Raw genomic sequence first — 16,448 nt, 5'->3', positions numbered from 1 at the left:
ACTCTTGAAAGCAGTGATTTATCTTTTAACAGTATATATTCTAAAAAGTGGGTTATAATAGAAGCTATCTTCCCTTAAAATGGCCAGTCGTGTGAGCCATAATGCTCATTGATAGTAAAATCAATAGAGCATTGATTCTGAGACTTAATCCTTGGAGACTGTTGTTCAGAACAGCGGACATGGCCTAGTAAATACAGAGTGCTGTTTAAAGTGTTTAATGCAAGAGACTCTGCTGTCTTAATTTATTTTTTTGTAACAGATAATTTATAATAGAACATGGTTGCCAAATGTTAGTTTGCAATCTTGTTTTACGTATTACTATATTGTTACCATTAGCATATATGGACCTTATTTAATCAGTACCCATATTTTCAGTACATCAGTTAACAAGTCTTAGTGTGTAAGAAAGGCAAATGCTTAATAAATTTATAGTAGTATTATAAAAAATGCTTTCTTGATTCTACATATATTTCTCTGAAGCTTTCAAAGGAAGAGCATCTTTTGTGAAATCTTGTTATCAACCTAATTTGTTTTAAAAATGGTTTTGTTTCTAAAATGTTTTCTTGTATTCTAACAATAAAATGTTTAGCAAATGCATTATTATTTTTAAATGCTAAAACTTCTACTTAATTCTTAAACCAAAAGTTAAGTAGAAGTTTCAGTTTCGAAATAACATCCTAAGCAATTTTTCTGAACAGAGTTTGTGTTAAGGCATCAGTAGTTAATTCGTTCTGACTTACTGGGAAAGGAAAAAAGTTATTACTTCAAATTTTACAATAATGGATATTAGTATGCTCATAATTGTCATGGAAGATAGAATTTTGTAATATGAGTTTTACTTCTGGTATCATTCAGAACACTGCAGAATCCTGAGATGTTAAGTCTTTTGCACAGAAATAACGGTGCCAATTTGAACAAATGTTTTATCAGAAGTCAGCTTTTCTAGATGCACTGAATTAAAGTATATTTTTTAATTGAAAATCATTGCCTTTTTTTCTGCTTAAAAAAATGAATTTGCTTGTGGAAATTTTTTTTAGTACATCTCCAAGGTATCAATTTAATAACTATCAAAGTAGCTAGTGCAGTTGTTGCATTTAAATTGATTTACATGTCAAGACTGGCAGTTTAGCAGCTGCGCTATTATTCCTGGATCGGTCAATTTACTTGAGAAAAACCTACTACTGAGTTCTACTGACCTGCATGACAATATAGGCCCTATTTCTATTCCTGTAATTAGGCCTGCGACTAACTCAGAATATTTTTAATTAAAATATTTTGGTCAATGTGTTGCACCAAATTAGGCCTTTCAGTGCAGATTTAATTCTGGAAACGGTGTGATTAGAATATGTAATGAGTTGTGTTCAGTTTAAGATTAACAGGTTGTGCATCTTGAACATACAGGTTTTTGAGTTTACTGTAGAGATTTTTGTTTGAAGCTTTACTCTGAAAAGTTAACAAATAGGAAAATCTGTTTTGCATGTCTGTGGTTTGTTTATTTTTAAATTAATGGTAACATACTGTAAACAAAAGACCCCAGACATACTAAGGTATTTCAAGACATTTGTGCGAAGAAAAGCTGACAAATTGTCATAAAATGGTTTCTGTGCAGTTAGTAGTGTTAGTAAAATTAAACAGTTTTAAAAATAGATTGATTTTGGAGACAGCTTTTCAAATAGAAAATCAGAATTGTCTAGCTGTAGTGAACTTTGTTTTCTAACATCAAAATCAAGCCTTTAACTTAAATTCGTATCTGACACAGAATGGATGTTAAGTCTGGCAGCATTTTTACCTAATGGATATCGTGCTACTAAAGGACAAAACAAAAGCGAAGATACCTCTCCCCTCCCCCCAACACTTGTGCTTTTAATTTGTAAAAGAAAAAAAAGGTTCCTAGTGTTTGAGACTTTCGTTCTTTGCTACCTATTTAGTAGTTTGTGGTTTGTTATTTACTTCTACCATGGAGACCTGCCCACTGATAACCAGGCAGGTAGAACACATCTACGTTTCTAGAAGGCTGTTGTTTCAGAAGTGAATGAACTGGGGGTGGGGGGGTGTTGCAGGAGCAATCAAATTACGCCCCCCCCCACCCCCGAAGACTAGATGCATTTCCCCAGTGTTTGGTTCTGGATTCTGTTTGTTTCCAGATGCAAGCCTAGCAGCTGACAAAACAAGGCATTGCTCTATTTAAAAAAAAAAAAAAAAATTAACTACATTATCTTTTGTGTGTGTATTATTCAAGCAGTCTGTGGATTATCATTTGTTTTGTTTTATAATTGGATGGTTTGGCTTATTTAATTTTTAGCTCTCCATGAACGCCTGTTATATTTGCTACTGTAGGTATGATGATATTCTGATCAATGGACTACCAGATTGGCGACAGCCTGTATTCTACTACAGGCGGGTGAGAAAAATGAGCAATGCTGAGCTGGCATTACTCTTGTTCATTATACTCACAGTGGGTCATTATGCTGTGGTTTGGTCAATCTACCTGGAAAAACAGCTGGTAAGTATTGGTAATAAATCAAACTTGCTTCAATTATTAGTATTGAATTTCCTGCAGAAGTTTGCATATTATAGGGTTCTCTACCGCTTCCCCTGTTTTGAATTTGGATTTTTCATATTCTAAAAGGATTATATTTAAAATGGTGATAATTATAGAGTGAGATATTCAACATATCAGAAATAGTAATCTAAAAACTACTTAGTTTTTCTAGAATTGGTAATAAATAGCAAGAGATGGTTCTTTGGGTTTTAGCTGTGAGGAAGAAGAGGAATAAAAACTGTTCTATCATCTGTTGACACAGAATCATATGCTACTGTAGTCATGTCTATGGTTTTCCTAAAAGTTGTTTAAAAATAATCAGTTTTTATTCATTTAAGTCATACTTGCTTTGCCTTTGTTCTTAGATAAATGCTTTTTTGTTTTGGGTTTTTGTTAACAGGATAGGCATTGGTAAGCAGTATAAACCACATTATTTTTTGATTATTTTATTTTCTGTCATATAAAAATCTATTGCACTTAGTAGACTAGAAATAAACCTAAGCATAACTTGAAAAATATTCATACATTAGCATCTATTTACTTTTTTTATTTTCCACTGCATTATTGAAGTTGATGAATGAGAAAGGAGGCAAGTTGAATGCTTTCTCCTCTTAGAAAACTTTGATTGCTATGGAGATACACATGAGTGACAGAACTGGACTTCATGTGTGTTTAAAGACTGGATACCATGGCAACAGTTATTGTTGAGATAGATCATTTTACTTAATCATGTAGGACCCCTAGATACATTTGCATAAATGCTACTCCACTGTTTACCCTTCACAGAAGAGTCCCAGTAACATTTGTGGTTTACATGTTAATGATAACCTGTAACCGTAGTTCTTTCTACATCAAGGATGAACTGCTTAGCAGAAAAAAGAGGGAGAAGAAGAAAAAAACAGGCAGCAGGAGTACAGAGGAAGCCAAACTTGCTGCTCTAGAGAAAAATGAAAGGTGGGAAGGAACTCTCATTTTCCGCATTTTCAAACATTTTATCAGCTACTGGTTTAGTTCTATCATTTTCTCCTTGCATCTTTGAAATATTTTATGAGAAAAATAGCTGTATTTGTAGTAACAGCCATTGCTGATATATAGTGTGCCAGTGTAGACATGTTTTCAGGTTTTGATTTGTAAATAAATGTGTGGAGATCAACAACAATTGAAAGATAAAGACTGAATTAATGGTATCTGGCTTATAGAAGGGTATTATTTCTACAAGTTGATTTTAAAAGATTTTACAACTTTTTACATCTTTGAAGATTTTTGCCTTTGATTACAGTTAACAAATTTCAATTTATTTAAGCTTCAGTTTATTACCGTACCAAGCAAGGAGTTCTTACGGGGTTTTTAATGCTTGTCTGATTTAATGCTTTTTATCTGATTAAGTTAAAAACAAGCGTGTTGGTAAAGGCTTCTAACACCATTGTTTGTTAAGAAACACATAGGGAAATAGTGACTTTCAGGACACTCCGAAAGATACCACCATTTCTTCTATTGATTCATAGAAAGAAATAAAGGGTTTAAATAGTTCACACAGCAGGGGCATGAACTGGATCAATGCAGGATGGAGATCAGAGACCATTCTGCCTGTCGTCTTTCCTGATGACATCAGTGAGTAATGCTCCAGTGAACTGCAAATGACATTAATTTTTATGTATTGTTTTGTTTATGCTACAGTCTTCATATCTGGTTGTCAGCACTTGTGAACACTTGGTTGAGGCTTGAGGTTTTTTCAGTTCTGGGGTTTTTTTAAACTGAAGTGATTATGTGGCTTACGAATTTGTTTTCTTGGAAGGGAAAGCCCTTTTGAAGAGATGAAAATACAGCGATGATTAGAAGTTAGCTGTTATACATTTTGAATATTTAATTCAAAATACATCTTTAATATTATGTAGTTACACATTTTTATAGGAGTTGACAAGTGGTAATCATCTTTAAGAATAACGGGAAAGTTCTGACTTTGTGCGGCAGTAATGAAAAACTTGTGATTTTATTTGACTGCAGAGTACTGGACAAACCACAATGGCATGACTTACTTCCATGCAAACTAGGAATATGGTTCTGTCTCACTGTGAAAGCTTTACCTCAGCTATTCCAGGTAATAGTAATGATTTTAATTTATATTACTTTATTTTTCTTGATGGTGTTATTATGCATAATCAGATGTGTAGCACTTGTTCTTAAGAATTTTCTGGCTCAAGCACATACCATATATATATACACACACACACATATAGATATGTAAAAATTACACTTTGGAGGCAAATTTAATACTGTGAGTTCATCAACATGAATATATTTTAAATGGATATTAATCTTAATGTGCTAGGGAATTTAGCAGCGGTTCCTGCTAGGCAAAACTACAAGAATAAATGATGGGAGAGGGATGATATGGATACATCTAATTAGGAATAGCAATGTCTTTTAGGTGATCTGTTAACAAAAGTATTTTTATTTCAAATAAGCAAATGCTGTGTTTTCAAAGCAAATATTAATATGTCATTTAAATTTGGGGGAACAGTGAAATTACTTTTTCTGATTGAGCTTTTTTTTTTGAGTCACTGCATAATGATATAAATTGATACCTGAAATTACTAAGGTAAAGTAACAAAGGTATGGTTGTAATTTATAAACATAAATATGGCAGACTTGCCCACAATTGTGGTTTTTTTTAACCTAACACTATAAACTGTAAAATTTAGCTGATACTCATCCAGTGTAAGTATTGTCAGATCAGTTATCAGAATAACTTTTTTAATATCACATGCTCTTTCTTTTCATTTCCTCTGAATACACCCATTTGTTTTTAATACCCTTGTCACTGCTAATGAATATGGATCAGGGAATGCAAGGTGGATTTTACTTTGGTTTACAGAAATATTGAGTATTAATTCTGAAATATAAATAGTATAAATGGCATCAGTGTTCAATTTCTGTGTTCAAGCTGGAAAAAGCATGTAATTCATAATTCGTAATCTGTTAGCAAAAGGCTTGTAAAAATTATAAATGCAATAAAGTCTGGTCTTTCAGCATCCATTTTTATAGCCTTCAACCTTTCCTACAAAGAGATGCAAAAGTTAATATCTCTTCCTTTTTTAAAAGTTTCATCAGAACTGTGTGGCTATTTTATTAAAGAAACCTTTCTTTTTGCAAGTTTTAATGAAGCATCATCATTTTTGCTTTAAAATCAACTGTTGTGTCCAAATGAAGCTTTGGTGTTCATCCCTCATTGAGGTGAGTCAGATGGAAAAGAATTAAGTTCAGCAATTGCTGTTGCTGCATTTTGAAACTTTCTTCATAATTACAGTTCTTTCCCTTTTGCCTTAATTGCAAAATATTTAAAATATTATAGAATATAGTAAGATTCATGAAGAATTTTAAATTAGGACTTCTTACAATCTCTCTAAGCTGTCATTTTCTCATTTTTATGACTTTAAGGTAGTCTGTTAAGTCAGTATAACGGGTTTCAGATTTTCTGTTCAAAAAGCAGCTCCTATGTCTGCCAGAATAGGCAGAAAAGATGAATACAACGAAAGTCATGTTTCACGCTTTGTAGACACCTAGCCAATACCTCTTGCTGTGAATTTTAAATCCATTAAAATAGTGGTAGTGGGAAAAAGCTATCCAATAACTTGTGGAAAATTGGAGACCAGCAAGCAGGGATTTGGTGGCAGGGGAAGCAGGGTGTAGAGGAATTCAGAGCTGGAAGGCTTTGGACCAAGGAGGAAGCGAAGAGATGGGGTTCTAGGGTAAATTGCCCCGTATGTAAATTACACAACGGCTTAACTCCAGGGTTTATTTTGTTGTTGTTTAAGATGACCTGCCGATTATGTCAGTTAAAATGCAATAAAATATAAGTAATCTTCAAAATTAAGAATATTCAGGACTTCAGGTACCTGAAATGAATTACTGTAGCTTATTAGTTAACAGTACTTAAAGAAGTATTACCTCTTCTGAAGAGCATAAGAGCAGCAGTGACCTCATGTTGGAGATGTTTTCTGAAATGACGGTGCAAAAGATACCTTTTATGTTGTAGCTAGCTGGACAGAGAGACCTCTGGGCTCTTTTTGAGTTGTATTTAAGGTTTTAGCAAGTTCTGCCTTAGTTGCAATTACCAACATACAGCAAAAAAGCAGCTATACCTACATGATTATACCCTGGTACAGAGATCCTGTTTTGAATATAAGTGCTTTTCTATATTCTACACTAACATAGGCTTGCGATTTCAGAGTATTTCAGGCTTTTAATGTAAATAGAATCACTAGGGCAGCTATGTGGAAGACAGGACTCCTACAGATATTGAGTAGTATTATATGTGCTAGTCATGCATGCAAATTATTTAACAAGGTGTTACAGTGGTTGACATAAGGATGGCTGCTACAGATTTTAGTTGTTTATTGAGTTAATCTAAATTATTTCTTCAGTCATTTAAGAGCCAACAAGTTATTTTCAAAGCTGGCTGTCATTCATCTGCTACTAATGCAATTGTAGATTAACTTCTAATAATGCATCCATATTTAAATGAACCCTGTTTGGGACAGAAAAGGGTAAGAGTTAGCAATACTTCCAATTAAATGTTGCTTCTGCCACTGAGTTTTTCAAAGCCCTGTCAGTGAAATACCTGAACTGCTTCCTCAAATTAAGGAAACAAAACCACCTGCCTGTGTACACAAGTTCTTCCTCAAAGGAAACTTTATTAAAAACAAAAAATCCCCCATAAAACCAAACCAACAGCAACAAAAAACCCCAACAAAATAAAACAAAAACCACAAGGAGGGGTCAATTTAAACTTTTTGCCACTTCTTGTATTGATTCCTTTTACCTAGCATCCATCTCCCCCCATTAGTTAGTGTGAATATTCTGCTTACAACAGCTCTGTCTCACGATTCAGGTTGCTGAGCTTCTGCCCATGCCTGGCTCTCATTTATCCAATTGAGTGTCTTTCTCCTACTTCCCCTCCTCCTTCAAAATGTCAGATTTCAGAAGGAGGCACTTAAAATAATTAAGGTGGGCCTTTACTGAAGAAAAATGCTTTGTTTGCATGCCCTTGTGGTGGCCTATGCCATTTTATCGTAGTCTGCATTTTATGTCAAGAAACTGGAAGAAAAATGGGTGAGAGGAGGATGAGAGATACTAAAAAGTGATTGTTTTTTTAAACTGTTGACAATTGTATTTTGAGAGAGACTACATAGGCTTTTATATCCACACATTTAGTTTAGTTAAATTTGGGGGTAAAAACAGTGTCCTTAAGCTTGTTTGAAGAAGCAAAGGGAAAAGAATACATAAAATGTATCATAAATCAAATATCTGTGGTGTGAAAGAAACATTAAGTGGAGTGTAAATTACATTGACTATTACCAAGTTTAATTCTTATAATGCAGGCTCAAGAAAAAGATAGAAAAAGAATGCAAATTGTTTCTAAGGTCACTTATAGTTTACTCTTTCATGAGGATGACCTGAAAGAAGGCTATATGTTTAAAAAAAATAAAGAAAAGGAGAAAGGGGGGACACCCCCCCCCCAAACAAAACTCAATTAGAATGCTTATTGGAACTGAAAATTGTTCTTACAAAGAAATAAACCAGCTAAATATAGTGTGCAAGAATTTCAGTTCAAATGGTGAATGTAATACAGAATAGACAGTTATGTTAAGTATACTTTTCTTTTGTGGGAGAACAGTCATATGTAAATTGCAGTTTATTCTCAAAACAGCTGACTAGAGTTTTTTCTTTGGATGTGCAGACATACAATGTAAGAAAAGTCATCTTTCTTAAAAATGTTGTTAATTATTCTTCACAAAATATTTCCTTCAGAAAACTGAAGATAGGAGCGTTAGTGTTCCTGTCAACTAATTTTCTTCCACCTTGATGTGGTGAAGCTTAGCAATGAATGTCTTTATTTTTACATCAACTTCATTAATGCTAGTCAGCACTAGGAAATGTTTTTTATTAGTTAAATTATGAGCCTGTTGTTGTCCTGAGTGTAATGAAGCAGAAAACATTTTTGTTTGTCTCAGACAGAAATGGATTCTTGTTAAGAAAATAAAGTTTCCTGTTATCTTCTATCTGTAATAGTGTAGGTGTAGCACATACACCCTAGCAGTGAACAGTTGAAAGAACTTCCGGTGGCTCACCAGTAATGGGAAGGCAGTTCAAGCTCAATACATAGTTGCACTCGGTATAACCTAGTGAGATTATCAACAAAGCTTTCAATTACAATTGAAACTTTTGTTTATAAAGACCTTTGTGTAGCATGAAGTGAATTAAAACAAAAAGGCCAGTAATTTATTTTTATGTAGACTACCAGATGGTAATTACTGTAGCTGATTTAGTAGCCTGGAATAGATTCAAACTAGTGACCCAGAGGTGTTTAATTTTTTGGCATTTTTTCCTCAGGTTTTCTTTTAATCCACGATTACATTTCAACACCGGTTTAGAGATCGTTCAGCTTTGGCCTTAAACGGATTGGCAATGTGTCATTAAACTCAAGAGGCTTTGCCAGCAGGGCATCTCCTTTGGCAAAGTTAGCTTTTAAGCAAGATTTGATTAGGTGAGCAAACATTTGTGTGGGTTGTTTTTGTCTTCACATATGACTATATATAAAATCATCGTGTGAGATTAAAATAAAATTTATTGCATTTAATAACGTATGCCTTAAAGAGACTTTTTTGAAGGGATTTATTCAAGTCAGTAAGGTTAAATATCTCCTTAATTCCCAGCTTTACAGGGTTTTGACATGTCCCAACTTACTGTACAACACCAATGTTGATATAAGTTGTGGGGAGCAAGCAATTGCAGGATGTGTGGCACGAGTGATTGCCCATTTGCTCTCTTTCTTGCTATTTCGCAGCTGTTGGGAGAACCAAAGTAGGGATGAAGCTCTTGACCCTGAGGTCAATTAGAAGCTTAGAAGCAGGTCAGAGGAGAGTGGATGGTAAAACAAGTATTCTGGGTGTATGCAAGTGAGCAAAAATAATTTGTGTCTTAACAGGGTGCTGTCTGAGGCTCTGGAGACAAAATGTGCTTTCCTGCATAGTAAAAGTTTTAAGTAAATGTAAGACACTAACGAAATTTGCCTTTAATTGCCTGTTGTTCTGTGGCAGCCAATTCTGTTCTGCTCCTACAAATCACTTACAGTATGTCTGCATATCCCAGCACACGCGTTAGAGGAGTGTAGCTCCAAGAGTAGCTCGTGTGTATGAGGCAATACTGGCTCTCAGTGGTACTGTTCTGTTGTGGTATGAGGCTTCACCGGGTGTGAATGGGTCCCAGGGAGGCCTTGCAGCATTGGCCTCAGTTCCCCCTTCTGGCTGCCTTTGTTTCACCAGTGTGGATGTGGAATACCCAGCAGATACTGCCTTAGCACAGCCTGCTGCTGGTCACCTGGTGCATCCGAGGCTTGGGAGCCATGCTTCAACTGCCCACAGGCTGTACACGGCTGAAGAGCCCAGCCACACCTGGTATTATTCCAAGGTCAAAGCATGATTTTCTGATTATAAAGGAGGAAGTAATGCAATTCCTATTTATTTACTAGTTTGCCTTTGAGTAAACATGTAAAAATGCCAGAGAGAAATATAAATCATAATGTTTAATTTTTTTTAACGTTATTTCTTACTGTAACACATTGATATTACTAGTTTATAAACCCATCAAAAGAGTGTTTTTGCTGTGGTATAATGGCTGGCATTTTTATTGTGTAGAAATAGCAAATTGAAGGGCGGATGTTGCGGTAATTTTAATTTAACTCCTTTTTCTCTCTCTGTTTTTTGTACAAATTGTACAAGAACACTGTACTCAAAAGACAAAAAATTAGTTCAAGAACTTCATAACAAATACTTCTCTTTAAGTCTATAGATTGATGTAATAAGAATTAATGCAAAGAAAATTATTTCAAGATACTGGTTTTAAGTATGCTTGTGGGAAAGTTTTCTGTTAACTGTAAATTCTGAGGGGATGCATTTTGTTTGAGTCCCTCACCCAGAGAAGTAAAATATGAAGCTGATTCTGTCACAAAATATGTAATGAAGATTCACATACGGCCAATACAGCAAGTTGTTTCCAATGTTTGCCTTATTTCTCCTAATCTCCAGTCTTTCTGAGGTAGACCAGAAAGCCAGGAAGATTAACTGGAGGGGAAAAAAAAAAACCACAAAGCAAACAAACCAATAAAACCTCATCACCCTCCCCAGAAGTCAAGGAGAGGCCGGAGTGGCTGAGTCTTACTCAGAACTGAAGTTTTTAGTTTCAGAATTAGTACAGTTTGAACAAATACTGTATCTGTTGATTTAAAAACAACAAACAAACAAAACAAAACACCTGAAAATCCCACAAAAAAACCCAACCAAAACCCCCAAACAAACAAACAAAAAAACCCTTAGAAGTCCAGTATCAAGAATTTCTGTATTTCTGCGTAACTCAAGTGCAGCTTTGTCTTGGCTATCTCAAATTTTTTGGCAAGAGATGATACTGACATAAAAAGGAACTGACATACAAGAATTTTTCAATATTCCTGGTTCTTAATTTTGGGTAAAATACTGAAAATATGTTAATGAAGTGTTTGTCCATCAAATTTATTTTTCTTCCACAACACTTTCTCAAATTTTTGGTTAAATATGAGGGTAAACACAGTAACTTCCTATACGTGGCAGTTGAAATATAATTTAGAGATACTAATAGCAGAATTTTGTGTTTCTAATACACTCTTTTTTTCATTCTGTTCCTTTTTGGAAAGTGTACATTTGAAATCACAGTATAATAAACCAGCGTATATTATTCTTCATTATTCTTTTTGCTTTAACTACATGCATAATACTGCTTTGATGGTGAAGAAAATTAATGTATTTGCGCTGATGTTCTTTTTTGAAAACTTCTCAAACTCCTGCAAATGAGAACAAAATATTTCTGATTAGGTAAGCTGGAGCTTTTAGTTAGAACAGTTCCAAGCTTTTTATTTGTGTGTCTCTTTCCTCTGTCCCTTTCCACCCCCAGAGGGACAAAAATGTTGCTTTTCTTATATTTATTACCTATTGAAGGTGAGGTATACCTCAGGTATGAAATTTTGATGTTGCATATATTTTGAGCTGTTTGGAAAAAGGTCCTCTAGAAGAAAAATCATTGCTGAATATTGGGGAAGGAGCATTAGATTGGAAGAGGCGGTATCTATATTGCCAGTGTTTTTAGGGCCCTAAAACGTTTGTATTGAGGCAAAATGACTGCTTAAATGTATCACTTCGGAAAAGTAAAAGATCTGAACATAAATCTATTTTGAAATACTCTTACTGCTGAAACTGAATATGCTTGAAAATGAATATTCGTGTTTAGACTGATACTGTTGAAAACTAATGAGGGGTAAATTGAAATGTGCTTATTTATGTTAAGGCAGAAGTTTTCTTCAAAGAACTTCCTATTTTAAACTGTTTTCCAGTGTTTCTTTCATTTTGACTTATAAGGTCTAATACCCATATAGTTTGTGTCTGTGGCTAAAATCTTTACTCAGGTATGTCTTTTAATTTCTCTTTACAACCTGTAGAGCCATTTCTTATGCTTTTGTGGGAAGGATTTGATTTTCAAATCTTCAAAATCCATTTTGATCAAAATTTTTTGGGTTTTTCTTTGCTTTACTTTGTATGTATACATTTTTATGTGTGCTTCAAAATGTGCAGTCTCCCCTTTTTTTTGTGATTATGGTATCAGCCATAATAAACTGTGATTAATAAGATAAAAGTATAATGTTGCCTTTGTTACCTTGATATTACTCCTTTTGCAGTGATAATCCATTTTATATCTATAAAGCAACAATACTACTAAATTTCATTTACGTGCTTCTGACTAGTTTTCTTTGTTGTTCAGCTATTGTGTCTCATTTTCATCTGAGCCACATTTCCAATTGTTCTGTGATTGACATGCTAGAGAGATTGACAGTTACCCCCTAGTGCCTGCTGTCTGGAGATCCCACAAGCAATAATGGATTTTACACCAGAATTTAGCATCAAATATTGGCTTTCAGTGTCAAATGGGTTAAATTTAAATGCCAGTTAAATGTAGCCATTTTGAAATCATAGCCTTAAACAAAAGCGTTTTTTTGGGTATCAGTATATCTGAGTCCTGTGTATGCAATGCAACCCAAACGTCTCAAACTTATAGCAGAAGTTAACCATTACATTTATGACTGTTTCTGTTTCTTAATGATGCATATAGTCCAAATCTGGAGAGTACAAGGAAAGTTTCCATATGTGGTAGGGAATTCATATTTCAGGTGAACCGAAAAGAGAACCAATGCTGATCCTAATTTTCTCATTCAATGTAATAACATAGAAACTGAATATGTTTCCTGAAAGCCTTCGTATCTGCTGTTAATGGTAGTCCTCCTGTACCTACACACATTTTTTAGCCCCAATTCTACTAAAACCACCAAACCCCCCCTCTTCCCCAGCCCCCAAAACAAAACTGTAAGCATGTGGGATGCTTTCAGACTTGTAAAGGTGAGACGTCTCCAAAACATTACAAAGTTCTGCTCAGAGCTGGATCGTGATTGTCTGCTGTGTTGTCCCACCTCCCTCAAGTATCTTTGAAGGGGTAGATACCAGTATAACGCAAAGAACAACGGTTGTGTCGTAGTATCTTTGCAGGAAGCAATGTTTTTGGATGACTTCTACCATTAGAGGCAGCAATAATGACTGCTTAACTCAGGTTTTATTTTCAAAATTTATTAAGATGTCTTATTTCATTTTTAATGAGACCAGGTTTTGTTCAAATTTATGGGATTATAGTTGAAATTATAAAAATATTTACTGATGTTTTACAATACATTCTACATCAAAATTTAAATCACCCTTTATATGTAAAAAGAGGGACCGTTAATAACAAGAATAAAATTATTTTTGTCTATAAAGAACTAAAATTAGGTTTATCTAATACTATAATTTTTATTTAATACTATAGATGTTCTGCATGCTTGGAAATTATAAATAATAATTTATTTCAGCATTTCTATTATAGATTCATTGTTTTTAAGTGAGTATAGAAATCTTTTAAACTGTAAGTGAGAGTAAGAAAACTCTCCATACCTCTTTTTTCAGCAATCTGGTTGTTCATATTGGAAAGCTTTCAACGCAAATCTATAATTACTAATTCATCAGATTTTGGAAATGTGTAAACTTACTGTGAGATTTGTGACAGGACTTCTAGTTTTATGTTTAAACTTGCCAAATAAATTTCAGATTAGAATCTAATCTAATCCTTGGAGAAAAAACTTAATATATATTTTCAACACTTTAATAGCAATGTAGAAGTTGGTTTAAAAAAAAGGGGGGGGGGAGGGGGAAGTTGGGTTTTGGAACATGCAGTTGGTGTTACCATAATGGGTTCACCCTAAGACGACTGCTGCCTAGCAGTTGCCTCTGTTTGTCCCTGTACACACTAGTTAAAAACTTTTCTTTCTTTCTTGAACTTCCAGATTGATGATGTGAGCAAAGTGGGTACATGGCCTCTTACAAAGCTGTAGGGAGTGATCAGAAATGTTTTTCTAACCATTTTGCTTTTCAGGTTGTTGAGGAGCATCATAGCCTATAATATCAACGCTATTACATTTGAACATTTATTACACAAAAATTCTACATTCTAAACAAATACTTTCTATACTGAAAATTACTGTAACTCAAGCAAACGAATATATCTTAAATTTTTTTGCAAGGTTAATTGAGAACTTAAAACAGAGCCATTGCAATAACTTGTTTGTATAAGGATGCTAATGCCATTGCAACATTTTCTTAAAGGATGCCAGACAATTATATGTAGAATATAAAGAAACAAAAATGAAGGCGAAAGAAGATGCCCTGGCTAAGGCTGAACTTGAAACACTTCAGAGTGAGTTTTTACCACTGTCTTAATAAACAAAGATGTACTATGATATACCTACTACACAGGATGTATGTGAACAAACATTTTTATAATCTTCTAAAATATGTGCTTTATGTATTTTTGTACTGCTGTTAAATTTAAATAAGCTTTTAATTTTCTGACTGATTTTGCAGTAGGATGCTGGTTTGTTCCTATAGAAGCATAAAACTCAGGTGGTAGCTATATAGTAGCAACAAAAGCATAGTTTGCGAGAAATGTTGCTTTACAAGAGAGGGAAATCTCAAATGTATAGATCTCGAAGTACACATTTTCAGAATTGACCTCTTGCGTTTTGAGCATTCTTGTATTCTCTTTGTCTATAAATATTTTTTAAAATAATATATTTAATAATTCTTTTGTGCATATTCAGTTGATTTTTATGATAGAAATTGAACATAATTTGAATTTCCAAAAGCATGGATGCAGACTTCAGCGATGGATTCGTGCTATTGTTGAAATAAATGCCTTAAAGTCTTTACACTCTTATAAAAGACCAGAGAAGGCAATTAGCATTTCCCTTAACAAAGTATTCAGAATAATTATAGGTGACTTGTCCTTTTCTTCTTTCAGTTATATGTGTTTGCCAATTATTAAAGTTACCCTCTTCTGAAGGCAATTTTAAAAGTTTTTTTTGTCTCTGTTTGTATGTGCGTGCTTGCTTTATTTACTGTACTTAAGTGCATGCTTTTAAGTTCCTTTATTCTGACAAGTGCATTGAGTGCCCTGTAATAATTTACTAGCTTTGAGTATGGCATAAGCCTTTAGGCACTTAAAATACAACTGCATTATTTATATTTATAAAATAGCTTAATTTTGTAAAATCAGCAAAGAGATCCAGTTTCAGTGATAATTCCTAACTTACCTGTAGCTGAATCTATTTTGAGAAAATGGATAACATTCAGCACCTCAGCGAGCATCATGGACCCAGGCCAAATCTAGCAAAACGGTGCATTTAATGCTTGTTAGGGAAGCTTGGCCATTATGTTTGAGATACCTACCACAAAATGGGCCCTTGAAAAGGGTCTTGACTCGGGTTATTAGAAACTTGTTATAACGTGTTGCCATTGTTCAAAATAGCTGGCATACATTCTTAATTGAAATCTGCAAACTACTGTTTTAAATGGACTGGTTTTTGAAAACAGAGGTGCAAGTGAAAGTATAAAGTCATTAAAATTGTAGTGCGCATGTTCCTGTGTTTCACTGAAAGACCACGTGTGAACTTTTCAGTATTTCTCCTCTGCCAGGTGTCACGTGAGAGTCACTTACTGTTTTTTTGTGTTACCTCCAGTAGCAGTGCCCACACGTGAGAGGTGTGGGTTTGGCACACTTCCCTCTCCAGGTCACCCCTGACCTCTGACAGAAGCACCACCCTGTCACCTGTCATGCTGCCGGGTGTGACATGGCGTGTGACCCCCATGTCTGCCAGGTGACCCAGTGTCACTCGCGTGCGCAGGGTCAAGCCCTCACCAGTCTCACTGGTTGGCGTCCTGCCCTCCCTCGGTAGACTTGCTGGCAGGGAGCAAGAGGAAGGATTAAGAGTCACCACCTGTAATTAGCAGAGTTTGAAATTTGGCACGGAGTTAATTTGGTCAGCCATAGCAGTGCTATCGCTGGGCAGCAGAATGAGCTGTCAGTTAACTTCTCTTAAAAGAAATAAGACTCCCAAGAGAAGAACAAGAGCTGCATCTATGTTACTGTAGGCAAAAAAAAAAATTACGTAATTTTTTCCTCAAGCTTGTATGCAAAGCATCTGTTAAGTTTGCCTATTTCATTATATTGTTCTGCATTGTCACTTCACAATTAGCATAGAAAGGTTGCAAATCGCCAAATGTGCATTTTGTTTGCCCCCATTCTCCTTAATTTTAGAGACCATCCATGGAATGCGAGTTCATAATAACAGTTCCATCTATCTAATTGAGTAAATGTATCTCATGCCGATTAGCAATAGCTGCTTTATAGTGCTTGTTTTTTCATGACCTAATTGCTAGTTTACCCCCACGTCTGTCTGCTT

At 34.7% G+C, this 16,448-nt stretch overlaps 1 protein-coding gene across 1 annotated transcript in view; it reads left to right on the top strand.

The window, feature by feature from the left end:
* DNAJC1 (DnaJ (Hsp40) homolog, subfamily C, member 1) overlaps positions 1-16,448 on the top strand; it is a 165,165-nt gene that overhangs the window by 94,083 nt on the left and 54,634 nt on the right. Inside the window, exons 9-12 of the mRNA XM_009330610.1 lie at positions 2,338-2,503; positions 3,399-3,496; positions 4,547-4,640; positions 14,314-14,404. Coding sequence (XP_009328885.1) covers positions 2,338-2,503; positions 3,399-3,496; positions 4,547-4,640; positions 14,314-14,404 — 449 coding nt within the window. The remainder of the gene's footprint in view (positions 1-2,337; positions 2,504-3,398; positions 3,497-4,546; positions 4,641-14,313; positions 14,405-16,448) is intronic.

The sequence above is a fragment of the Pygoscelis adeliae genome, unplaced genomic scaffold (assembly GCF_000699105.1).
Source record: "Pygoscelis adeliae isolate BGI_AS28 unplaced genomic scaffold, ASM69910v1 Scaffold27, whole genome shotgun sequence".
NCBI classification, from domain to species: Eukaryota; Metazoa; Chordata; class Aves; order Sphenisciformes; family Spheniscidae; genus Pygoscelis; species Pygoscelis adeliae.
This window is presented reverse-complemented; position numbering and strand designations above follow the sequence as displayed.